The 24,939-nt window shown below is 50.3% G+C and overlaps 1 protein-coding gene across 1 annotated transcript; it reads left to right on the top strand.

The window, feature by feature from the left end:
- Positions 1-1,006: 1,006 nt before the first annotated feature.
- Positions 1,007-23,592, top strand: LOC34623260. The gene is made up of 28 exons (XM_026335363.1): positions 1,007-1,097; positions 1,303-2,658; positions 2,811-2,971; positions 3,098-3,447; positions 3,568-3,872; positions 4,109-4,271; positions 4,509-4,588; positions 4,865-5,461; positions 7,806-7,926; positions 8,376-8,616; positions 8,778-8,881; positions 9,027-9,461; positions 9,612-9,957; positions 10,059-10,913; positions 11,737-12,036; positions 12,205-12,551; positions 12,688-13,357; positions 13,478-13,810; positions 13,999-14,931; positions 15,140-15,826; positions 16,000-16,554; positions 16,670-16,753; positions 16,916-17,313; positions 17,498-18,705; positions 18,892-19,006; positions 20,948-22,232; positions 22,425-22,481; positions 22,882-23,592. The coding sequence occupies exons 1-28, from the start codon at positions 1,007-1,009 to the stop codon at positions 23,590-23,592; spliced, it is 12,888 nt and encodes a 4,295-aa protein (XP_026191148.1).
- Positions 23,593-24,939: the final 1,347 nt, after the last annotated feature.

The following is a 24,939-nucleotide window of genomic DNA, read 5'->3' as shown; positions in this document are numbered from 1 at the left end:
GTATGAACAGAGAAACCAATTACTGAATGTCCTGCTCACTCTATGCATTATAGCTAATGTAGTGCGAAGTGCCTACGCGTAGCTTCGCTCGTTACCGTGTGGGTGACGTTACCACTTCGGCTCTGTCCGCTAATAAAATAGGCGCCATCATTGCTAACTCAATGCTAAATTGATGGCTTGAGCTGAATGTCGCTGCATAGTAGCAGCCTACACTACATGATAGGCAATGGTCTTGCACTTGCGCATCCCTCAGGTGAGCCTGTAAAGGAGTGCAGCATGCTGCCCGAGGCGATAATTACGGCCAGGAACAGTGCTGTCAAGGACAAAAATACCTTTGTTTGGTCAGACAAGGCTCACAAGTAGGACGCTTCTTGGGTGGGTAGCAACTTTGTTCTTCAGTTTCTTCGCGCAGCAGGAGTTTTCAATTGGACAGCAGTGCCGCTGGGTAGAATAGGTTGGTTCACTGCTAGGGAAAGGTACTCAACTTCCTTCCTGCCTGCTTATAAATAGAGGATATAAACAGGTGCACTTATCAGGATATTGGCTCGGAATATGCTATGCATCAAAGAAGTGAGGAGACGAAATGCGTAGAGCTCGACTGAGCCAGCATGCCAGCAATGCTACACCAGAAGGGCTCCGTTACACTTCTTCTAGAAAAGAGCCTGGTTAAATAAATTAAAGCCGTATCTATATGCAGAAACTAGCCAAGTAGAATCTAAGGAACCACTGAAGTGCAGGATTTCATGTGTTCTGTTAACGTGCTTCAATGCCCGTGGACCTCGCCAGTTGCACCCTCCCTAGGGGAATATGGGGGCATTACAGCTATAATGGGTAATGTTCGGTATTTTATAATTGTATAGCCTTGCTTTCGTCGTAAACACGTGGGTTTGGTGTTTCTGGACGAGGTTGCTTATCTGCTGCCAGTAATCACACCTGGGATGGGCCAATGCTGCACGGCGACCCCCCAGGCGTTAGTGTCCCAACCCGGAAGAACGATTCAGTAAAGATGGCATTTTCAATCACACAGATACCACGGCAAATACTTGCTTTGTCATGGAATTCACCGGATTCCTTCCGTATATCCATTGTTTCTCATCGTAACCCCTTGTAGCTGTTCTTTCGGTTGACTGAACGGATGAAGCGCTCGCAAATCCACAGCCAACGAATTTTTCCAGTAGCACCACAGCACTCATGAAATTGAAGAGATGACCAGGTTATTGACTAGAGGAGGCCTTTCGAGACTAATGCTACGAATAGCCCCCCGCGTGTGCCCACTGGTTTTCTTTCTTTCTGCTCTTGGAGGGTATATTCCCACCGCATCCCTTCATGAGGCTTTGCCTGACGCAGCTCCCTCCGAAGATTATTTAAATAGACGCTATACAACTCTTGTGACTTCACAAGTTTCTGGACTGTCCTCCTCTGAATACGATGTTTCAACAGAAGGGGACGATACCCATCTTCAGGATGTAAAGGAAGGGCCTGGGCATGATGTAAGCAGCTTTGCCACTATTCAGAACGAACAAGGACTCGAAGAGGCATTAAAGAGTCAAGACACAACAGCTGAATCCTTTGAAGGGCCACCAACAAAAAGAAAAAGCAACCTTCGACTGGGGGATCTGTCAGAACTGCACCAAAAACCAAAACTATCGCACACCGAAGAAAGCAATGAAAACGGACCCAAGCCTTATACATCTTTGCCTAAACATCTTAATGATTGGGAAGTCGAAAGCCATAATTCATCGGATTTTTCTTTATCAGGGGCGGACACGAAAGAGTATGAAAGGGCGGCTCCACGTGGCGGCTCCATCCAGAGCCAGTTCCACAACCAATCAGCAGCACCTGCTGGCGAAAATGACATGCAGTACGGCTCGCAAGTTGATGAGAGCGCGGACAGGCGAATGGCTATCGAAACTGTTCTTAGTGTCGCTGATACTGGCAGCAGCATATCCATACCCTCTCCTCTGGCGTACAGCCTATTATATCGGACAAGAGATATTACGAACCCACTGAACCTTGCCAACTTTCTGGCAGAGGGGCAAGAGTGGCTTATTCCAGGTAAGGGCAGCCTCTGGGAAGGACTTGGTCGTCGCGTGGATTCACTATTTTCGGGCTTGTTTTTGAGGACAGCGAGCGTTCTACCAAACTACAAACGGAATGTGATTATATGCTACAAGGAATACAAGCCATCCATGTGGATAGAGATGTTTGGTCACAGAAACCAGTTCCTTAGGCAGCTTGCTTCTCTCTTCCAAGGCACACACCGTATGCAATCCGTTTACCTTCGCAATCTGGGAATGGAGATATTTGAAGTACCTCCTCTGTGGCGCATTGGAGAATTTGTTGCCAAGGTGTTGAAGCTGAAGAATTTCGTGAGCCACGTGTACACTGACCACATGGTAAGTGATTTTGATACCGAAGTGCAACTGCCTTTGCTTGATTCGGATCAATCTCATGAAGAGGGACAGGTGCGCGTGAGCCAGGAGCGTGACAGCCCAACCGACTCGACGCAACATGGCACCGATAGCCAGAACCGCGCGCCTAACCGCCGGCTGGAGGTCATGACAAATGATCCCTATACGTGGCAACAGTGGGCCATTGTGGATAGTGGACCAACAAGGTGGGGGATCGAAGCTCCTAATGCCTGGGATGTTTGGACAGGTAGGATTTCGGGCAAACTGTGCTCAGCACGTTGGGCAGGATTTCACATGCGCAGGCCGACTGGACACGTTGTGAAAAGGCACGGTAGGTATCAACATCTGAACTTAGCGTGCTATGGATTGCTAAAGCTGTGTGCGCGCTGTAAAAATCAGGCCTGGGAGTCAAACCCCGATTCACAGTGGCTGTCATAGACAGCGGCGTAGACTACGAGCATCCTGATTTAAAGAACCAAATATGGCGAAATCCTGAGGAGATATGTGGGAATGGCCTAGATGATGATTTTAATGGCTTCGTGGATGACTGTGTTGGATGGGTAAGCTGAACTAATACATTGGTGTGCTCACACTGAAGCTACTGGAACTATGAAAGTTAGTCTTCAGTTTCTTGAATACGTCAGAAAACGCGTTGTACCGTGCACAGATATGCGTTTCTGCCACAGGATTTTGTAAACGGAACAAATTTGCCGATGGATGAAAACGGTCATGGTACAGCCTCTGCAGGCATCATTGCTTCCGAGCCGAATAACGGCATTGGGCTAACTGGCGTATGCTGGGGGTGCGATATTCTGGTCCTTAAGGCTCTCAACGAGGAAATAAAAGGAACCATAAGCGCATTTGCCAGGTCGCTCGACTACGCTATTGGTAAAGGAATTAAGCTTTCAAACAACAGTTACGGAGGGAGAGGTAGTGGCTTCAAGGGCCTACAAGAGGCAGTTCAGCGAGCCCGACAAGCAGGGATGATTGTGGTAGCGGCTGCAGGGAACTACAATGGCAATAATGACAACGACAAGTGAATCAGCGCCCTCATGGCAGACAGTAATCTCGGTCGCTTGTTGAACTGATTCCTAAGTGTATGATCACACGCGACAAAAACTCGTAATTCATATAATCTGTGGTGCTATTTGTGCAGGCAACCGGTTTTTCCAGCATCCTACGACCTCGATAACGTCGTATCTGTTGCTGCCATCAGTCGCAACGGGCAGCTAGCGCCTTTCAGTAGCTATGGCAGGAAGCAGGTGGACGTAGCAGCGCCAGGAGCCAACATCATGGCAACGTCAGCTAGGAGAAGCTACCGGTCCGTGAGTGGTACCAGCTTCGCTGTTCCAATGGTGACAGGCACCATCGCCCTTCTTTGGACCCGTCGACCCCACCTAAATTATCGACAGGTCATACAAAGACTGCTACGAAGCGTGAAGAAGAACCCTTACCTTGAAGGTAGGTAGAAAACTGCTATCCTTGGATTATCTGGAATATCAGCCGTAAAATAATTTCTTAAGGCATCAGGAGGACAAAGCGGCAGCAAACAAAAAAGCGCAACGAGCTCAATCTACCGCCATGATGAGTTTACTTAGGAGTACACACGGGATGCTGTCTCTATGCTCGCATACGAGTGCGTCAATATTTCATGATGAGCCATAGGCCAGACCGCATCTACGTGCTGCGCATTGCAGGGCTGATCGCTACTGGAGGCACTGTTGACGCATGGAGTACACTTGCAAAGGAAGACACACTAGACCCGTATGCAGCCCGCCCTGTTCTTCCCATGACGTGTGCTACAGCTTCATGCAGCCCGCACGCGACGTGTACAGATGCTCAAGGAAGAGCAAAATGTGTGTGCAATCGTGGATTCGAAGGGGACGGAAAGGTGTGCGTGGACATCGACGAGTGCATATTTAGTCCATGTGGGCCTGCATCCGTGTGCGTTAACACAGTGGGCAGCTATCAGTGCAAGTGCCGTCGGGGATTCCAGCAGACTCAGGAAACGTGTATAGATATCGACGAATGCAGCCTCGGCCTACAAAATCTAATCCCATCACCTTGTCCATTGCAAGCCCAATGCTGCAACTTCAGCGGAACTTTTGACTGCATATGCCCAATTGGCACCGTGTGGAATGGTGTATCTGGACCTTCTGCGCAATGCCTAAGAATAAGTAAGATGAAACCAAGTAGAGTGCCGATGAACAGGAAGAAACTCCTGCGCCTTTGTGTTTGGTGAATGAAAAACACAGTACCCCAAGAGAGCTAGGCGGCGCACGGACCAATTAATTCAAAACATGCGCTGTATGAGTATTACAAGTGCCTTCGACGATTGTTGCATCCAACTTCAATAGTGTAGTTGGGGCGGCACCTCCATAAGAGTGCCTTCCAACACATGCACGCGCTCATTCTCCCATATGTTTCCAACTTTGCACTGGCCAATTTCTCAGGCTCACCAAGCCGTGGTCCGTGTACAGGGAACGGGGGCTGTGGAGTCAACGCCCTGTGTCAAGCGCTCCTTACCCCGGAACCTCTGCGAACATGTAGCTGTACAAGTGGATTCAAGTCTTTGCGCTTAAATAGCAAGGAGATTGCCATGGCCATGGCAAAGTCCCACATGAGTTCCTTCGACAACACAGTATGCATTCGTGAGGATATTCTGCCGGAGGAACAAGCATATTATCTCGTAACTATGCACCGAGAGCGCCTGCGGCACTTGCGAGAGCCGACTGCAAGCCGCACTGTCACGGGACGCAGTGTGCAAACTACACCCCAATCTTTAGGATTGCCTGGGTCTGGACTACTTAACGAGCAGAATCTTACCCCGTCTTATGGTACATACATCCCAACTCCCCTTACATCCGGGTTGACTAACCGATCATGGTCTACGTCTACTCCTACCTCGTTACAGCCTGGGCCACATGCCAGCATGCCGTACCGTGGCTCTGCCCCGCAGTTCCCCGTTGTAGCACTTCCAACAACCGCAGGCACTAAAGCAAGTACTGCTCCAGAAAGACCGCGGATGGCATCCTTGGCAAGAGCTTCCTGTTTGCTGGGAGTGTGTTTTCCGTAGAACTACGCGTTGCATAGCGAGAAGTGGCTCCCCAACGTCCCATGAATCTTAAATGAGTCTGTGAGGTTGCGTCACTGGATAAAATGGCTTTATTTTGCAGCTGGTCGGCGAAATGACTGGCTCAGGCCACCCCCTACTCTCTGCGAAAGCGTCATTGACAACAGAAGCACCTGTCGGTCCCAGAGCGTCCAACGAATATTTCCGTTTTCCGCGTGGAGAGGTAGAGCAACATTCAGCTGCACTCATAGAATAATACATTCTGCTTCTTTGTGGCACCGTTGCACCTACCCTAGGCCCGTCCTCGGGATACCAGTGTATCGTCGCGCCATGCTGTTGAAGCGTCTGTTTGAAGGCTGGGTAATGTGATGTTTGTTCGTTTTTCCTCATGTACCCAAAGTAGAAAATATCGCACACACAGGAAAACTTATCGTGTCTCATTGCCAATGCTTTTATTCTTTCTGTTCCAAATGGAGTACATGTGCAAACGCTCGAGTACTGGCATTCGGGTTATCGGAGGCACCAGGTTGCCCAGTCGGTTTAATCGTGTGGTTCTTGCATAACAGCCCCAACAAAACTCTTTACATTGAGTTTTTCCGGAGCTTACCTGCCTACAACATTTTACTGCATTAGCCAATCCACAGCTACCTACGCCCTCACAAATTCTCGGCCAGTTTCTTTTCGTTCCGCGTCGAGACCGAACAAACCGCTTGTTCGTACGTTGCTAAGTATAGCCCTTTACCCTGCCTATCCACCTCTTGAAAGAATCAGTTGACTGATTGCAATCAAGCAGCTTGGTGGTGCCAACAAAGTGGTTGCGCTCCTCTAAGGAATCGGTTTGTAATGGCGCAACGGCGAACATCGAGGTCGGCTGCGGTACGCCCCAAACCCCAATCCATTGGCTAGACACACTTGCAATCTACTCTGCCATGATACAATCAAAAGCAACATGATGTCTTTTGCGTAACTTGTGGGGAAAGTGCTTCCCTCGACGCTGTCACGCAGCTTGGGGTCACCCTTTGGTGCCGGTCCGTGGAGCAGGAGGGCAGGGGTTTCATGTAAGATCTTGTCCCGCCTTGAAATGATTGTGTTTTCGTACTTCTTTATACATCACCAGGTATTTTTCTGCTGTGATAAGCAACAGAAACAAGGTGATTTGCCTCTAGGAAGCGAAAATTTCCTTCGTGCTAATTTCTTGCTGCTTCCCCTCCATCCACCAAAGGACAGTTACTGAAGCCAATTTCCTGAACTGGATGCACAAAAAGCCTTCAGGGAACAGTGATAATCTCATGCTTGCTCACATTGACTGTCTCAGCGGCAAAAGGTGCCACATTTCGAACCGGGCCTGTTTGTGGCCATTGGGACGCTGTGGGCGGCTTTCATAAAGCAACGGCTACTGCGCATTGAAACTCTTTGTAAAAAAGCCACCGGTAACACTATATGCAGTTAAATGTATAGCTAAATATGTCAGAGGCACGCGTGCAACACCTTCTACGCCTCATTGACGAGTGCCGTCCAGTCCAACAAGGATCTGACCATTATCTGGCCTCAAGGAGGCTGGAACTGGCATACCGCGAAATATGTTCGCTGGCAGAAACATCGTTGATCGACCTCAGTGCTGGTAAGCTCTCACTACTGGCACTGGAAAGAAACTCAACTAGTTTTTTTGTCAGTTTTCAGGAGGCCCCACATAATCCAGACTGTACGATTCCCACTCCCCATGTACTTTATCCACCACAGCAAGTCTCATAGGCAAATCAGATAGATTCTACACGCCATTTTCGTTCCAAAGTTCCTCCCAGGCGGGCAAAAGCAAGCCCTCAGTGCCGTTTCGTGGCTCTGGCTTTCCGTTTAACTTTCTCCAGAGATGGTACTTGCATTTTGCATGCACGCCTGCGGACAAGGCCACCTAGAAAAGGCAATAAGTGTTTTTCAGGTTAGCTACTTTAGTGATGCATTTTTGACAGAGATGAAAGCATAGCTAAGAGCTGCAGTAATTTGGAGTGGCGCCGCCGAGGATCATGTCACAAGCGTGTCCAATTTGTTATTTTTCTATTCATGGCCAGCTATTCGACAAAGTTGGAGGTCAAACGCTACACACACAAGCTTATGGACTGCTTGTTCGGTGCGTTATTATGTTCGTATGTTGGTTGACTGATTTTTTAATCTTGCAATATGACTCAGCTGAGTCTCTGGTATTCTTGTACTGGACAGCTAACTGTAAGATACGTAAATGTCTATCGTCAGTGCTTTCTCCAAGCTTGATCCTAGGTGATTGCGCTCCAGAAAAAGGCTTTGTTTGCGTCTCAGAGCGTTTCTAGGCACACGTTACTCTCACTTTGCAGGCGCCAGAGGGGTGGCGCTCTTGGAACAGCATGTCAATGCCCTCAGCTTCATAGAAAAGGCCCTTATGATTGCAAACGAAGAGCCAAATTTATTTCCGTATGAATATTTGCGTTAAACAAAATCAGTTCTCGTTGTTTGAACGCTCCCTTTGGCAGCTACATGGTATTCCACGGGTGAAAAAGCGCCCAAACGATCCATCCAGTGGCACACCAACTCCACTAATACCTTGTGGAGAAGCAAGCAGTACACTCTACATCTTACACGCGCATTAAATTTTTGCAGTGCGCAAAACATCACTAGAGACGCTTACTGAAGGCGTGCAACTCGTTTTCATGCAGTCTGAGGATTTTCAAACAGCATGCCCTGAAAGTGCTTCTCGCTCACGTACGGCCTTTCATGAGGTCATCCTGGGCTAGGAATTTCTGCACCATTTTGGAGAGAATAATGCCATTGATACAGTAAGCACTCACAGGGCTTTGGCATGTGAAGGCCAGCAGCATGTCGCCCTCGGATATCCATTTATGAAATTTCCTTCGTGGATGTAGATCGCTTTTGTGCGGTGGAACCACTGAGAGGCGTTGCAGAGTTCAACAGATAGCAGAGCCGAAAGTCTCAGATAAGGTCCAGAAAGCGCCCAAAGCTGCGCCTGCGAAGCCTATTCCAGTCCAAGGCTTAGGCACGTTTGATCGACCCAGCGATGCAATGGAACTACAACTGCTCACTTCATTCCTTCTTCATGCAGCCTTTTGCTTTGAGGATGGAGGCAAGCTCCATAAAGCGCAAAAGGTAATATCAAGGCACCCTGTTGTGCTTTGCTCGAAGGTCTTACAGTACACACTTAAATTTGTAGCCTATGAAGCTTTCAATCGGTGGCTTCTGCTTTTGATCAACGAGTAACAAACACACGAGAGCCTTGAAAAGTCCGAAGTGTGGAGTTAGCGCTTTAGGCAATTGAAGATGCAACTCAAGTGTATACTGATGCCAAAGCTTCTCACGGGCACGAGCCTCAGTGGTGGAAGTGCCTGAGGCCTTTGGAGCGCAAGCTGGCGGTGTGAGCAGCAGCCATTCAGCTAGTGACTTTTCCTCGTTAATAAAGCATCTCCATGGGAACTTGAAGAAAAAAAGGTGGCGACTGTGGCGGTGGGAACACGTTTGGTGAATGCACAGAAAGACATATATCTGTGTGGATATTTCAGAGTTCACGGAAAAATTAGAGCACAGCACGACATTGCCGACCCTGTTCCAACGAAAGTTGAATCCCCTCCATGGATGTCTGCAGTAGAGACGGCAGTGTCACTTTGTTGCCGTGCTGAAAAGTTCTCCCTACCCTCGGCCTCAACGAGGTCGACAAAAGAATATTCAAGCCAAGCCAAGTCGGATTGTGCATTTAATGAATTAATAGCTTCGTGGGAACTTCTCGATTCTCATCTGCCGCAAACTGTGCGTAATGCATCCATCGGCAAGGGCTCACCAACACAGGTTGACACCGAGCTCGACCGTTTACATAATTCTATTGGGGATCTTCGGAAGTTTGAAGAAAACGAAGTTTATGCAGCTTACTTGTTAGCTAAGGCAGCTTTGACGCAGCGACTCTGGCTTCTTGCTAGGGCAATGTCAAAGTGCTTGGCTAGGTAATCTCGTTGTCACATAGATCCAGCGTAGTCGCTCCCCTAGCTGTGTGTGGCTTGGCGTCGATACTAACAGCCAGTACATGTGAATCCAAGACCCCTACAGGTGAGAGGGCTTCTGCGCCCATTGGATCGGATCTTTTTTTCGTTCAGGTGGCACACTGCAAGTAGGACTGGCGCAGCCCTCCTTAAACAAATCCTGGATATTGAGACATCGCTGCACTTGCACGAATTTCTCGAGGAACTCCAGCTCGAAAGCAATACCGACTCCTGTTCTCCCATGAAGCTACAGTTTTCTGGTGCTTCTTTGAATGAGCCACGCCCATTTTCAGAAGCCCGTTTGCAGGCTATCGGCCGCCTTGGCGAGTGCCTCACTTCTATGGAACACTCTGGCGAAAGCAGAGACCTTGTGGAAATCTGTATAGCTACGATGTGGAATGTCGCCAGGCCGTGTCTTGGCTCGGAATTTCGACATCTGATTTACAGAAACATCAAAAAGGTAAGCCACACAACTGAAGAGAGATCTTCTGACACGCGCATATCGTACATATACGTATATCCCTACGCTGCCCTCACCATAAGCGATATGATCTTGCACAGGCCAGTGACATACTAGAATGCTACCAGTCAAGCCAAATATCAGTCCGAGTGCAGCTTGCTCACCAGCTGGCTCAGTACGAGGTGGAGCAAGGGTTAGTAAATGCGGCGCGAGCATCCCTTGATAAGGCGTTGGTAGCTGAATGCAGGAACGCTTCCTGCAACGCCCCCAAACGTGAGCGTGCCGTTACTGGAAAACAGGCTAATGTTTCTACAATGGCCACAGTCGTTGCCTCCGCGAGCTCTATGGGCCCTGATTCAAGCATGATAGAGACAGCGGAGCTGCATTCACTCACTGTGTGCTTAGAACGAATGCACGAAACTGTAAGCATACTGGCGGGTGCCCCCGAAAGTTGCATTCCGACACTGCAGCTCCAACATCTGGTCTTCAATGCCAGAGGCGAGCGGTCACTTGAGAAGGTGATAAATAATGCAGACGATCTTCGTAGAAAAGCGCTGGAGCAGTTGGCAGACGAAGCAAGCAAATCCGACAGTTGTGTGGCAAGTGATGATTGTCAAGGCTCAGCCAAAAGGGCGCTTGGATCTTCAGAGCAAACGCATGCATCTGTCGTGCAAAAGCAGCCGATTTCTTGCAAGGGCGAAAGTACAGTGAAAAAACTAATACTGGCGTTTGGTCACTTGGTCAGCCGTGCTGTACAGATGGGCGACAACAATGCAACAGAGAGAGCTGCAAGCGCGCTCCTGTCCATGGTTCATGGAACTGAAGAATACTTGGATCTTTCACCCGAGGACGCTCAGTTTTGTGGGGATACTTCAAAAGCGGATCTGCGCATACGATTAGATCCACCGTTTGAAACGGAGGTAGCCGTGAGCGCCGTAGAAGCTGCATACGCACTGGTTAGTGCCAGAATTAACCAGGGCTCGAGCGGCTGAAGGAAAAAAACGCTCAAATCTGATTGCAACAAAAGGGCCGTATTTTGTTCAATTCAATGTGGTGTTCCAGGCCGTTTGCAGGAGCGCGAAAAAGCATGCGAGCTCCTTAAGAACCAGAGAAGCCCGTCGCGTCATGGCAGCTGCTGGAGATGGAGCCATTGGGTCTGAAGGACTGCTTTCTCTTTCAAAGACGAGTACGAGTGACTTAGAAGTGCAGCACGACAACTGGAAGATGCCCGAAGAGGGCCGAATCCAAGGCTTGTTGCTGTTCGGTTGCCGTGTAAGGTATGGAGACACGTTCGCTATGAGCTAGTTGTTCAGTACTTTCGCTGCACGACTTCAGGGCGTTGTCTTTGCAGTTCTTTACGCCAACAGCCAGCTGCACTGACAAGCAGCCTCTAGGGAGGTAGCGGGGGTGTATTCCAAGAATGGAGTTCCGAGGCATTGCATGTCTTCAGCGCGGCCTTTGGCCAAAAGTGGCTTGTCGTCAACGCTGCAGTGCACTCATGGAATATACACAAGGGAGTGCTGGCACGCATCGAGACACGAGTCCAAGAAATTGTTCGGCTTATGCCTTTCTTAAAAGAGATCTTCTATCAGCTGGTGGAACAGGCACCCTGTTCGCATGCGAGTGCCCTACAAACGTTCACCACGTTTTGCGCTCGTGCTGCCCTGGTATGTCGTTTCGTCGTTTTTTCCAGCAACCGCCACTTGCCTCTGCTCCGCAACTCAAGGAAGAGGCGGGTGCTGCAAAGAACTGCTTTTTGCGCGGGGTGATGCATCGCAGGCTATTGGTGACTTCGCCCTAGTTCAAGAATTTTGTGGCCGAGCCATTCCGCTCTGCCACGCCTCAAGTAGGAGAGCCATATTAGGTGCGTTGCTCCAGGATGTCATGCAACAAGGGCGAGTTGCGCAGCCTGTTCTGTTGCGTTTGTTTAAGTCCACGTCCTCTGCGGCTGCGGATCATGGAGGCGCGTCTGAAAGGGTTGGAAAGGCAAAGCAAGTGCGAGGACAGGTAGCTGCAACGACCGAAGGGCCAGCACAGGCGGCGATAACTCCGGACGTTATGGTGCTCCTTCAGATTGAGGTGAGAGTGCTGTCTCACTACCTGTCAATAACTTGGGGTTCTTTTGCAGCAGCTAAATGTCGTGCGTCAAACGCGTCACGGAGGTCACTTCTCGCAGCCCCTCCTGCTGCTGCTGCACTGCTTGATTTTTCCCGAGATTCGGGTGTGCTGAACTTTCCTGCCCCTCAGAAGGCGATGCTGGAACAGGACCCTGCTACACAAGAGCAGGTGCTACTCCAGTGCGGAGACGCGCTCGCTGTGGCGACTGGCGCTGTGACGTCGGCTGCTGCTGAGTCAACGGAGAGCGCTGCTGCAGTGAACTGCGAGTTGTGGACGCGTCTCGCGGGGGCGTCGCTTTCCACCAGCTCCGGCACCTTGAAGTGGCTGGCTGTAGGGTATGCCTACCAAGCGCTTGGACAAAATCATTGGGAAGTCCCCTATAAAATCATTTCGACGCCAAACCACCGGCTGCAGCAATGGAGAGGCATGGCGCACGCTTTCGCAGGGCTGGGCCTTCTTGCCGCGGATCTCACGTCGTAAGCAGCGTCATTCCCTCAACATAAGGTTGCATGCGCATGATTCAGCTTTTAAATTGCAAGCTGGGATTTAGCAAGTGTCTGAGCAGTGACGGTACCTAGCCACATTATTGAGAGTGGTTATTTGCTGTGCTAGGCCGGGACGAGTATTGGCTATGCGCCACCTCCACCAGGCCTGCAGATACGGGAAAGAGACACAGTGCACGCAGCTCCTTCTTTTTTCAGCGAAAGGATTATGTAACGTAGCCCTTTCAGGGGTACACGGTGAAATCGACAGGGAGGAGACATGCTCGGCTCTAAAAGACGTCCTCGACATGATTCCTGCCAGCTGCCGACCAGCCTCGATGCCTTTGCTGAGTCGCATGTACATGGGGCTGCTTTGGATCCTTTGTGCGAGCAAACGATGGGACGAGCTACTGCGCACAGCAAAGGCGGCAATGCTGCTGCTTCCCAAGGCTCTGCATGAGGCAATAGTGAAGCTGCAGATTTTCTCGCTTACCCGTACAGAACCACCCCATCTGCTTTCCGCGGTACGCGCCCTTATCAAGGGCGAAGCTTCCAGAGAAGCCGACTTGCTTCTTTGGTTTGCTCGGCTTGCACGCAAAAAATGCACCATGCAATCCATTGCACTGGAGGCGTACGACGGTGCCCTGAAGCTGCTCCAAGCAAACAAGGACCCCCAGGCGGTTTTAGTTCACCTAGAACTTGCAAAATGGTTCTTCAGCATGCGGCCCCCTCAATACCTAGCGAGCTCACACGTTTCGGCTGCAGCAAAACTAATAGAACTCTGTGCTAACAGCAGACACGTAAGGAAAAGACCCACACGAAACGGTCTGTAGCCAACCGCCTAGTTATTCTTAAGCCCTGGCTGGATACAAAATGCATCCTTTGGACACATTTGCTTGATACGCTTGTTTTACGAGCAGAGCTTGCTTCTATCACCCAGCCGGGATGCAGATAGTGAAGTTCAAAAGGCGTGGGAAGAGTCCGCAGCCGGCGTATTACGTCTTGAAGGGGTGTCGATACGGCTGGATCACTTGTTGCTCTTGCATACACAAACTGTTAGACTCCTTTCTTGTTCTGATGCCCCAACTACAGCAGAGGCACTGCGCCAAATCTTGGACGTATCCTCCCAAATGCTGACGCAATTTTCGCAGCAGACGCGAAACGCGGATAGCCAGTCCGAAGACCTCGTACAACAAGAAGGAGATGGCGGTGCTGAACGTGGTACTATGCTCAAAGAGGCAAGTGCCAGCCTGGTCGCATGCAAAGAGAGGAGCTTTTTACATAAATGCATATATAGTGCCCGTATCATCGGGCTGCTATGTGCTACATTGGATGGGCTGCATAAGGGACTTTAGGGCCTTGATCAGCAAACGATCAGCCCTACTTGCCCCATGGTATGATGGCCACACCCCAATGAATATGTGAGTTTGTGTATATGCAGCAAGACTCCCAAAACATGAATGCCGGAGTGGCTGCTGCCAGCCTATGCAACCCAATTTGCCTTAAGCGAGTTGATTCCACAGCTAAGTCAGTGACTCCTGCAGAATGTAGTACGCCAAACCAGCTACCCACTGCGCCTCCTGGTGAGGCATGTATGAGCAATCTCTTGGCATCCTGCATGCACTCTGACAGTGGAGAAACTCGAAAAGTGTCTCTCTGTTCCAATATCCTCGTCCTAGCCTTCCGCTCATTAGCAGAGCTGGAGGCCTTGCTTTTTGAGCTCGGGATGGAGGGCTGTGCTCTGCGGCTCACGCAATTACGCGCTCGAGTCACTGAAGCATTCTTAAAACTGTCCTTAGGATCGGCTGGTGGCAGTAGTGCAGCCAATGATATTGAAACCGTGCATCCAGCATTGTGCCTCCTCGAGGCGTCACTGAATATACAGCTCTTCAGAGCTGCTGTCGCTTGTGGGTGCCTGAGTGAGGCCCGAACATTGCGGTCGTACTTTTCGCCGCTGGCCATCCGCACATGGATAGCAAAGCTCGCTTCAGCAAGAGAAGGCAATATGGGGATATCAAGCATGCATGAACGGCAGGAACGCTGCTTCTCTGTGGTTACTGTAGACTGCACGTGCAGTCTTATTTCCCTTGGTGAGCTTCTGGTCACCCTTGGGGAACAATGTCTGCTCATTGGGGAGGTAGGCCTGAGTTCCTTATTGGGCCGCACTGCCTCTCTGTACATACCAAGGTCTGCCCGAGTCTTGAGACAGAGCAGCGATAGCCTCTTCGCTCGCAACGTTTCGCTACTGGCGCGATCACGGCTTCGCCAGGGGGACGTGAACGGCCCGCTGCCGTTGTTAGACACGATTGTTAGTGACGCGAACGAGTCCGAGCTTGAAGTGCCGCTAGCGCTCAATATTGCCGAAACACTTTGGGTAGGTTGCATCCTTTTTAATGCATTCAATCGAACCCACGAACACTGACGCACAAGGAGGCGCAACGCAAGTTATTGGGTTCCTTTAATTTCAATGCGTTCTATAGTGAAGGTGGGCAACACATTGATTTGACCTTTACTTCTGCGGAAGCGGAATGTGCATAAGCTTCGCACATAGTGCTAAATAAGAATGCGATTTTTGCCTGTAGATGTTCCATGTTGCCAAAGGCAGCTTGTCAAAAGCTCTGTTTATAGTCCGGCAGATCGAAACAGCCCTTCGCGAGCTGGCAACTGCCTCCTCCACAAGCACTGGTTTGGACACGAAAAATCTATGCCTAGACCTCGAAGCCGGCTCACAACCAGAATCGCCGCATTCCTCCCAGCCTGATACTACCAAAGCTAAATGTGCCAGCAGTGCTACGCCGCCAGTTATTCGGTCTCACGAGTTACCCTGTGGGAGACGCAGCTCACCTAAGGGGGCCCCTCAGTATCTTTTGCCTATACGAGTCTGCAAGCACCGTCTTACGGAGCTACAAGTAGAGCATATATTTTCACTGCATTGTCTTGGTTGGACTACTGAAGGAGGCGCCTTGCCGTTTAACTGGTTACCCGTGTTTCTGGAGGCTGTGGATCTATTAAATAGAGTATTAGATCCAACCGAAGACCCCGCATTGCCCTTGAAGCCATTACGGGCTTGTGCAGCGGGCTGCCTGCGAGGTACTCGGTTTCTAGGAGCTGCGATGCGATTTATGTGGTCATATAGAGAAAACTTTCATGCGAAGAGCTGGAAACGACGCAACATTGCCCTTGCACCAGCTCCAATGCCCCAGATTCCTCCACTTGTAACGCCGACGGACTTACAGAAGTGCATCGAAGCACTCCATCAACTTCTTGTAGTAAGCGCGTGAACTCGGTTTAATGCGTTGAGGCTACACACTGAATAGGAATCATCGATACAGGCGGAATGCTCATAAGGACACACTGTACAATCCAGCGTGCGCTACGACTTGGAGCTTCCTTGCTGGAATTGTATTCCATGCGTCTACAGAGAGCTCATCTGGAGTCAAAGATTGCTCTACAATTTATCGCTGCCCACAGCGACTTCAGTGGCGTTCAGCAGTCTGCCTTAGTATGGGCTGATATGATTGCTGTGGCACGTGCCCACTTGGTGTGCCTACGCCACCAACTTCAGCTGGCGACGCTGGAGTTGTCGCGAGCAGACCTGCATGAAGCACTTGAATGCTCAAGTCTCCAAACTCCAATTCCAAATGAGGCAGAACCAATCGCCGATAGTGGTGTGCTCATACTTGCAAGCACTTCAGCAGGGGGCAGGCCGCGCGAATTGCAGCAGTGGCTTTACGACAGCCAGTGCGAAGAAACTTTCTCGCCAGCCTACTGGAAGTCTGAGGAAGGGCGACTTACTGATGTGATCCAGGAACTGGAAGCTCTCGGCACGGTAGGCTTGAGTCGTTGCCTGCTTGACAAGCCGAGCAGATTCGGCGATGTGTGCAGCATGCCCTTACTCGACCTGCAGTGGCTATGCCAATATGCAATGGCAAAGCACAACCACCTCTCCCTACAAGGACGCAAAAGAATGCTTGACCAAGGGAAGAACTTGAATGAGGTGAGGATACACTACCTCAATCGTGGCTCGTTATGCGCCGTCGCACTTAGTTATCAGCGGGGTCAGCGAATGCTAAGGGAGATTCAGACAGCACAATTTTCCCATGACTGCGCAGCTATGCCCGTGGAAACCAGACGGAACCGAGCAAGGGGAACATCGCGAAATGCAGGTTGAAGACATACGAAGTGCTGTGGCTTTCGTGAGGAGCGACACTAAAGACTAGAGGAGCAGGAACTTAATATTCACGTCAGCCTAATTAGAACGCTTGGGCCTTACGCATGTGCGTCTGAGAAATGATCACGGCAGCGATTTTTCACGCGCTCTGTTATATCCCTGTTTGCAACCATCTGCTTCTCGCTAGGTAGAAAAAAATGCAAAGGGACAATCAAGGGCTTCAAATTATCTAGCCTCCGTAACAGCACTAGATTCGCGACAAGGCATCCGCCACTCACTTTGTTCCCCCGAGCTAGAAGAAGCATTTGCAGCTTCTGTTGCTGGTGGGCATCTCACTGAAGCAACACTTCTTGGCGAAGAGCTTATTCTTCACGTTTCGGGCAACAGGAATGGCGAGCAGCTGGATCGAACTTTTGCTACCATCGCTACTCTGCAGGCAGCGCGAGTTGCGCAGATCGGAAAGCTCTTGCATCTTCAACACATGAATCCACAGCTGACTGAAAGTGTTGCGGCACAAGAGCTTCGGATCCTTGCTGATTCTTACAAACATGCAAATGCCTTACCCCAATTTCAACCGATGAAAGCGTGAGGCACACACTACGAGTGAACAACTTTAGTCGCAGTCGAGCTATTGCTAGGCTGAAAATTTGCTTGTGAACTAATTTACAATAAACCTGTCACTTTTGTCATAGCGGCTACAAAGCGTTGTTGCCCTTTGTGTTCCCTCTCGAGGTAGAGCCTCTCAGTTTTGTTGCTGTGCTGGCTTCAGGCTGCTTGAATCCCAAAGTTCCTTCGGGCGAATGACCAACATTGCTGCCCCGTCTCCTTTGGCGATCCTTAATACGTGGTTACCCACCAATTGCTGCGTTGTGGCTCTCTATTGTGCCCGTGGATTTATTTTCCTAGCTGCAGCCAACCCACCTGTCCATGCAGACGGCTCTGCGTCTGCATGGAGGTTCTTCGTGGAACGGCGTGCCCTTCCAGAATGCATCTTGCTCGATGCCGGCGAAGCGGGGCAGTGCCTTTCCCCTCTTTGCAGAGAGAGCAAGTCAACACAAGCAGTGGGAGCTCCATATTCGCACAACGCCCGAGTTCATGCGCTGCTCAACGAATTGTTTGAAGCAATGGAAACGCAGCTGTTGCAGTGGTCCCTTGAGGACATGCTTGCTCAAGGGCAATCAGGGCCATGTAGCGAGTTACGAAGCCACCTGTTGCTGCTCCCCGATATGCATCTGTCACATTTCGCCTTTGAATGCTTGCCTGCACTCAAGAGGGTTTTCGGCTGTCGTATATTCAGAGATTTCAGCTTGCACATGTTTGCGCTCCGCATGAAAACTCATGACTCGTCTTCTTCTGTAGCTGCCCAGCTGAAAAGGACGGTTGTCAAGATGCACACTGGTTTTGCCAGAGACAAGCTAGTCCTGCTGCCAGAAGCTGTCCATTATTCACCCCTGCACAGTGTGGTTACTGGTGGATATCACACTCAAGAAGGAAAAGTTCAGCAGCCCCCACTGGCTGCTGAGGCTGGCTGCGGGGCAGCTACAGGCCTTGAGGCCTCAAAATCATGTACACGAAAGAAAACAGTATCGCCTCAAGCAACGCAACAAGACCGATACATGCATGACTGGCGTTCTACCGTTGCTGCGGAGCTTGCGGGTTTCCCGAAGTCTGGTTCCACGGATGGGAGCCCTGAAACGCCGCCTCGCAGTAACATCATTCCAGAATTGCTGTGTTCGAAGAACCCGCAAGCTGCGTGGGCATTATCTTTGGACAAGTTGGTTCTAAGGTACGAAGACCTTAATAGGGCTCTTGCCGGAATGGACCTGACACACCTGTCTCTTCTTGGTTTGCTTTCCTTGAGAGGAGTAGAGTCTGCTGGCAGCTCTGTTTCAGCCTCTCCACATGGTGTCTATCATAAGCAAAAAGCAGCGCCTATCTCCAAAGAAGTCGAAACGTTACTTCTGCTAAGTTTTAGGGGTGAGAAGATTTCCCTGTTTAACAAGGCTCAGTAACTAATTGGTTTGTGGCATGCGGAGAACTGTCCGAAATGAAGACCTGATGCACCCCTTTTGCCTTCCAGATGCAGACAGCTCTTATCGTAGACACACGAACTCAGGTGAAGCTCTCAACCCTGGAATGCTGAGTGTTTGGGAATGTGAACAGGGGTGGGAACGATTGTGGTCGCTGACGAGGCCCTCAGCGACCAGCAAAAGGCGGATCTGGCCAAACGTTTTTTGACTGAGGTGGCGGGTAGTCAGACAACAGTGTGTGCTGCTCTGTAGGTCAAAACAACGTGCATGTGTTCAGTCATAACAACGGCAAATACTAGCGCCAACGCCTCATTACCACCTGACATGCTTAATAGCCACTTGGGTTACAAGTTGGCTTTCCGCTCGCCATAAATAGCAGTACGATGCTCAAGCGGAGTATTGAACTGCCTGATTTATCTTATAAGCTTCTTGATCTGCTCAGAGAATCTCTCTGGAGTTCGCATGAGGAGAGCGGCCGAGTGCATACCACTAGGAAGCCCAATTCATCCACCAAGATGGATCCAACCGCGCACCCTAGTTCCACCTCTACGTGGGGTCCTGGATACAGGTTTGCAAATAAAAGGTTTGATACAAATGAGTTGGCGAGAGGCGTACGGATCTACGGGCTCCCTTGGATCAACCGCTTGGAGCCTCAGAGGACCGCGGTGAAACAAGAAACCCAAAAACCTTCGATGAAGAAAGACAGAAAGTGATGCCTCAAGAAGTTCCCGAAAGGAAAACATGCCCGAAGGCCTTTTGAACCGATTTTGCACGCTCTTTTGCTAGTGGCAGGAACGGAAAATCGGCACTTGCAGTCCGTACTGTAAATCCTTTGCCTGCCCTAGAAGTACGTGGCGACGTTTGAAACAAACCACCCTTCAGCGAGACATGCTAGTACACAGGGTTGCTGATACTCAGCTTTACTGGAAGAACATTTTATTTTCTTAGTGTTAAAAGGTTCGGCAGTAAATGTACGTCTTGCCAGAACAGGGTACTTCGTAGAGAGCCGTGCACGCTGAGCTGCAAATACGCTACTCAGCACCCAAATCACGCAAAGCTATATGCATTCATGCTAATTAGCGCAAAGTTAAAGACTAAAAAGGGTATCAGTTGAGGTGCTTTCTCGGTCATGTTGAGGGCTTCGTTCGACCGCCAGCCATCGGGCGCAAAGCAGGGAGTGTGTTTGGAGTTCGTATTTTCCCGGATCAACAGATATTTTAGTTGTGTTTAGCTCCTAATTAGAGAATTTAAGAAGAATTCATCGATCGGTGGCGGTGGGTGCCGCGCTTTTGATACCGCAAGCACGCAATAGAGAGAGTGGTCACAAGGTGCCCGCCCACTGGTGCGAGGCCAGAGACAGTAGGCCTGCCCTTTCTGAATGACAGGCTGATGCTGTTCCTTGAATAATCCTTAGGAAACAGTGAAACGTGAGTCATGAGGACGTGTCCACGTAGGTTGCGTTGTTGCGCGCGATGGGATTTGCTGCTTTTAGCAGGGAGTGGATGCGACACTTGAAGGATGTGGCATGGCCGTGCATGCGCTCACTCTGTGTCATATCTATGAATCCGACGGCTTAATTCCTTAAAAACAATTACATGGAAAATTAAATTCTATTTTTAGTTCAATTAGCATGGATGCATCTCTTGGTTTTAAGCAAAAGTGCTGACATTCGTCTTGACAAGTGGCTCAGTCCGTGAGAGACTTGCGGCGGCGTGCCTAACTGCGGGCTGCATCATCGAAGCTTTCACAGTGTTTCGTAGACTTCTTAGTATACGTTTGTCAACATAGTTTCGATGTGCTGTATTCAGAATAAATAACTCCATGAATCTCATGCGGGTTGCGTGTACAGTGACCAGCGGTCAGCGGAGCAGATGGTGGTAGTCGGTTGAGTATCCGTCATCTGCCTTCACATATTGCAAAAGGCATGGGTGTTGCGCTGGATCCATAACGCAGGCTTTCTCAATAATACAGCAAGCCTGAATTCCAATTTATGGAAGCGTGTACAGCGCTATATCTAGCAACATCACTTTGAGTCCCTCCATCCTGTGGAGGGTAGAAATGCTGGGTGCCGCTTGGCAAACACTCTCCCAGTGCTGCACTCGCCGCCAGCTGCACGATACACTACGGCAGCGGCAATACTACCAACGGACTGACTGCGAGCAGATAGATGAGCTTGCGTATCTCCTTAGGCGTCTTCAACAACCGTGCCCTGCGAAAAATGAAAATAACCTCGACCCCGTATCAAAATCCTGCTCTACAGTAGGTGAATGTTCTCAACCAACAAAGGGATCCGTCGTCATCGTTGAACAAGCACCAAAGGCATCAACTGCGTATTCTCCTGTGAGAGGCTCAGGATCTGATAGTTGGACTCCGCGTGAATCAGCAGAGGATGCTGTGTTTGGTAGGAGGAAGCTAACCCCTGAAGAGCACGTGCCAGGGAACACTTCTGCTTCAAGGAGCAGCAACGTACTGCAGCCTGGAGATTTTGAATCCCCCGCAGGCAATATAGAAAACGCACTGAGTCCAAGCTTTCTGCCGAGAGGGAACTTGGTGGTGTCCATTAGCAGAGACTTGCAGAAAGGTTCCCCTTCCTGCAGTGCACTCGGCCTTGTTGATCCGATCACGACTTGTACTTCCACGGCATTAGGAGGCGTTACAGATATTGAACCTGGAGAATCTAGTTTTGATTGTCTGAGCGACGACTTTTCTCCAGCCACGCCGAGTATTCCTGCACGGCTGGGAGACGACAATCGGAATCCACAAAGACACAGCGCTCAGTATGTCATGGACGATGAACCGTCGTCTGTAAGCGGGGGAGTGCACCGACAATTTTCGCGCTTCTGTGCTGCAGTTTCCTGGGGTTTTGAACGGGCAAGAACGCATGCATTCCCAGCTTTGGAATGCTTGTGGCACGCTGAAGAGCAAGATCGCCAGAGGGATACAAGCGAGCTATTTGGCGGATTCAAAAAAGGCCTATTGGCTTGGGACCCCAAAGCATCTCTAGATTCCTTGTGTTCGTCTAAATGGCGAATTGGAAAAACAGGCAGCCAAAGCATGGCTCCACCTGCTTTCGAGGAACAACAGCCTACGCAGGAACTGCATCAACACAATGCCAGCAGCAGCAGAGTGAACACGATTAACGCGCGCACAGCGATTGTGGCAAAAGGTTCCAACGCAACTTCACGGGCACTTCGGGTGGTCTCTCCCCACGAAGTCGACGACCATGCGTCTTTGCGCTCCGCTAATTCATCAGACACAGGCCTCAATCCTGCGTCAGGAGGAACGTTCAAGTCTTTTTGCGTCTTGGGAGCAACAGGAGGCTGCGAAGGGAGCCCTAGTTTCAGACGCAGGCCTATGATTTCACGACCGTCCAGCATGTGTGTAAACAACATGAAGCGTTTGCTTGGCACTGCTTCGCTTACGGGTGACTCGTTAGGTCGAAAATCTCACTGGTGCTCAGTTCTTAGGTCGGCGGTGGAGTCTGGAATCAAGTCTGCGCAGCAACTGCCGGGGAAACCGAAACAGCAAAAGCACCTCGAATATGTGCTGTTGATGCAGCTACTGCAACAACAGCAAAGAATGGTGCTGCTTCCCAGTTCTCTTAACGGCACCCAGCAGATCGGCGTTTGTCGCTCCGGAAACATGTGGCTGGGAGTTGTGGCTCAGGGCATTGGCTTTGAAGCCCCAGCGGCAGCAAACTTTGTAGCAGGAGAATTACTGAAGGTATGCGCACAGAAAAAACCCTTAGAATTTATTCCACCCCCCTCATATCTGTTGTGCTTTGCCCAAGATGCTATCCAATTTGGAGGCCCCATGTTGAATGCGCTCAGGAACTGCTTGGTCGTTGTGCAACGAGCCGCACTCCATTGAACGTGAAGCGCCTGGATGCAGAGACGGCAGAGCAATACATGCTTGACTCTTTTCATGGTAATTTGGGTGCTTTTGCGTGCTGCGCGTCTAAAAGCTGAATACTCGACAATGAACAGTGTAGCGTTTCGCCAAGGTTCCAAGCTTCTAGTGGAGGCATTCAAGGGTGCACCAACGAAAATTTCAGTGCGCTTGACTCATTTGCCTTCTTGTATTCCATGACGCACTGTGTGCAGCCGTTTCTACGGAGCTTCAGCTACAGCAAGCCCATGTCGGAGCCAACGATGGCAGTCCTTTGATCCGATTCGAACCACAGCAGGAGAATTACGAAGCGCGTGAATTACTTGAGAGTGCTCTTGAAGCCCGCACTGATCTGCAAACGCAGAAGTGGCTCATGAGACAAAAACATCTCAACCTGTCGAAGCGAGGAGGCAAGAAGGCCATGAGGGATGCTGGCCACAAATTCCAGGCACGAGGCAGATCATGCGGATTTGATAGCACGAGGAGCGGCGCTGTGGCATGTCAGTTTCTGTGGGACGCTGAACAACAGTTGTTGCTCGTTTGTCATACAGGAGATGTTAAAGCAATTTTAGCACACCCTGTTCAGGAGCGGCTGACTGCAGAGCGAATGGTGTCAGAGCATGCGGGCAAGCACGATTTTACCCACTTCACTGCACCTGCAGTGGCTGCAAGTAGGCCGTTTTTCAAACACCAACAGCCCTCACCGAATTTTCGAGGGCCAAATTCCAGCAGCGGTATTCTCAGTCACTCCTATGACTGCATCGTGCTCACCCGCGAGCACTCAATCCTGGATCGCGATGAGTGCAGGCGCCTTCAAGGAGCAGGTCAGTCTATTCAGTGTGCCTTTTTAAATAGTCGGTGGTCAGAAACGTACAACGCGTGCTTGGGGGCTGAAAAGAATGCGCTGTATCGCCAACATTTCCCTGCCTTCTGCTCCCGGCCATGAATACTGTGGACAGCTCACCGCTGTAGAATATTCGCAAGTACTTTATGCGTTGGACCTGTTTTTGTACTAAATTGAGTAATATGTGCCAGCCTCACACGGGCCCTGGACTGTTGCTATTGCTGATCTGTGCACGTGGTTGCGCTCTACCTCAGGAGTTTTCATGACTGCATTCCCAGCCAGCAGCGCCACCAGTTGTAATGAGGTCGCATTAGAGACTTCCTCTGCAGCTCAGTCCTCTCAATATCTTACTTTAAATGGATCTGCCTGTGACAATTCAAGCGAAAAGCCTGTAGAAGAGGGCCCATCGTTCTTCTGTCCTTGTCTACTAACTCCTCCATTATCAGTTACCAGAGCCTTAGGGCTCTGCGGTGGTCAACAGTTCGGGATAGCCACTACTCCGGATATAGCTACTGTTACATTAGGTGGGCCTCTCTACTCCATTAGCTTTTGTTTCCCTTGCAACAGACAACAGAATTACACGTACAGGTGAAACACGCAATAGCGCACACAGGTAGGGCAGGACTGGCGTGGGTGTTTTCTGCAGAGAATACCTTTGGACTTTCTTTTCTGATTGTGGCTACCAGCAGTTTCTGGAAGGTTGTTTCACCTCGAGAGGCAGTGAGATTGGTGGTGGCAGAGCTCTGGCAGCAGGAGAGTGAGCATCACGGTGAGAAGCCGCGACAAAGGCAGCGCGTGACTGGCTCCGAAAGGGCCAGTCATCATTGTGTGGGGCCCCAGACTGTTACACCACAACATGCACAGCAGTATGCGCGGGGGCATACGGAAGGTGGATACAGCTTCGATAGTTTGAACACTTCTAGATTTGGCCGCCGGGGCTCTCGGCAAGTTATTACTGAACAGCAAGAGCGCTCGGCTAGCCCTTCTGGATCAGCAGAAACAGGATCTTTGCTAGAAAGTGATGCCCCTCAAGTGCCAACTTCAGAGGTTAGACATTTAAACCTGCAAATGGCTGCAGACGTGCTGGAACGGCGTTTCTGCGAGGAGTGGCAAGTGCAACGGGAGTCGGAACCCCTTGCTGACCTGGGGCTCATTGTTTTGCCCCTAGAGCCCCGATATCTCATTGACTATCAGAATGGCACCATTAGTGAGTCTAGCGTAGCGGGGGGAGCAGGCGTGTACCAGAGAAACAAAGTGGCAAAGGCCGAAAGTCAATAAAATCGCATTTCATTGACAGCAGGCGCACTCGACAAGTAAGCCACTGCGCTGCATTTTTAACAGCCACACACTTCCATAAGGCGTTTCAATCCTTGTGCGTAGTGCATCCCCGGCAAATTTCGACTCTGTGCTCCACATCAAAAGAGTGTAACAGGCCAAGCAGCACTTGGG

Source organism: Cyclospora cayetanensis, unplaced genomic scaffold (genome assembly GCF_002999335.1).
Source record: "Cyclospora cayetanensis isolate NF1_C8 unplaced genomic scaffold, CcayRef3 CcayRef3_contig_67, whole genome shotgun sequence".
Classification (NCBI taxonomy): Eukaryota; Apicomplexa; class Conoidasida; order Eucoccidiorida; family Eimeriidae; genus Cyclospora; species Cyclospora cayetanensis.
Note: the sequence above shows the minus strand (reverse complement) of the source record. Positions and strands in the feature narration are given on the sequence as shown.

Coding starts and splice junctions, on each gene's coding strand:
- LOC34623260 (XM_026335363.1), top strand. CDS start 1,007: ATGGCATTTTCAATCACACAGATACCACGGCAAATACTTGCTTTGTCA. Junction 1,098..1,302: donor TATATCCATTGTTTCTCATC/GTAACCCCTTGT, acceptor CTGCTCTTGGAG/GGTATATTCCCACCGCATCC. Junction 13,358..13,477: donor TCTGTGCTAACAGCAGACAC/GTAAGGAAAAGA, acceptor TTTTACGAGCAG/AGCTTGCTTCTATCACCCAG.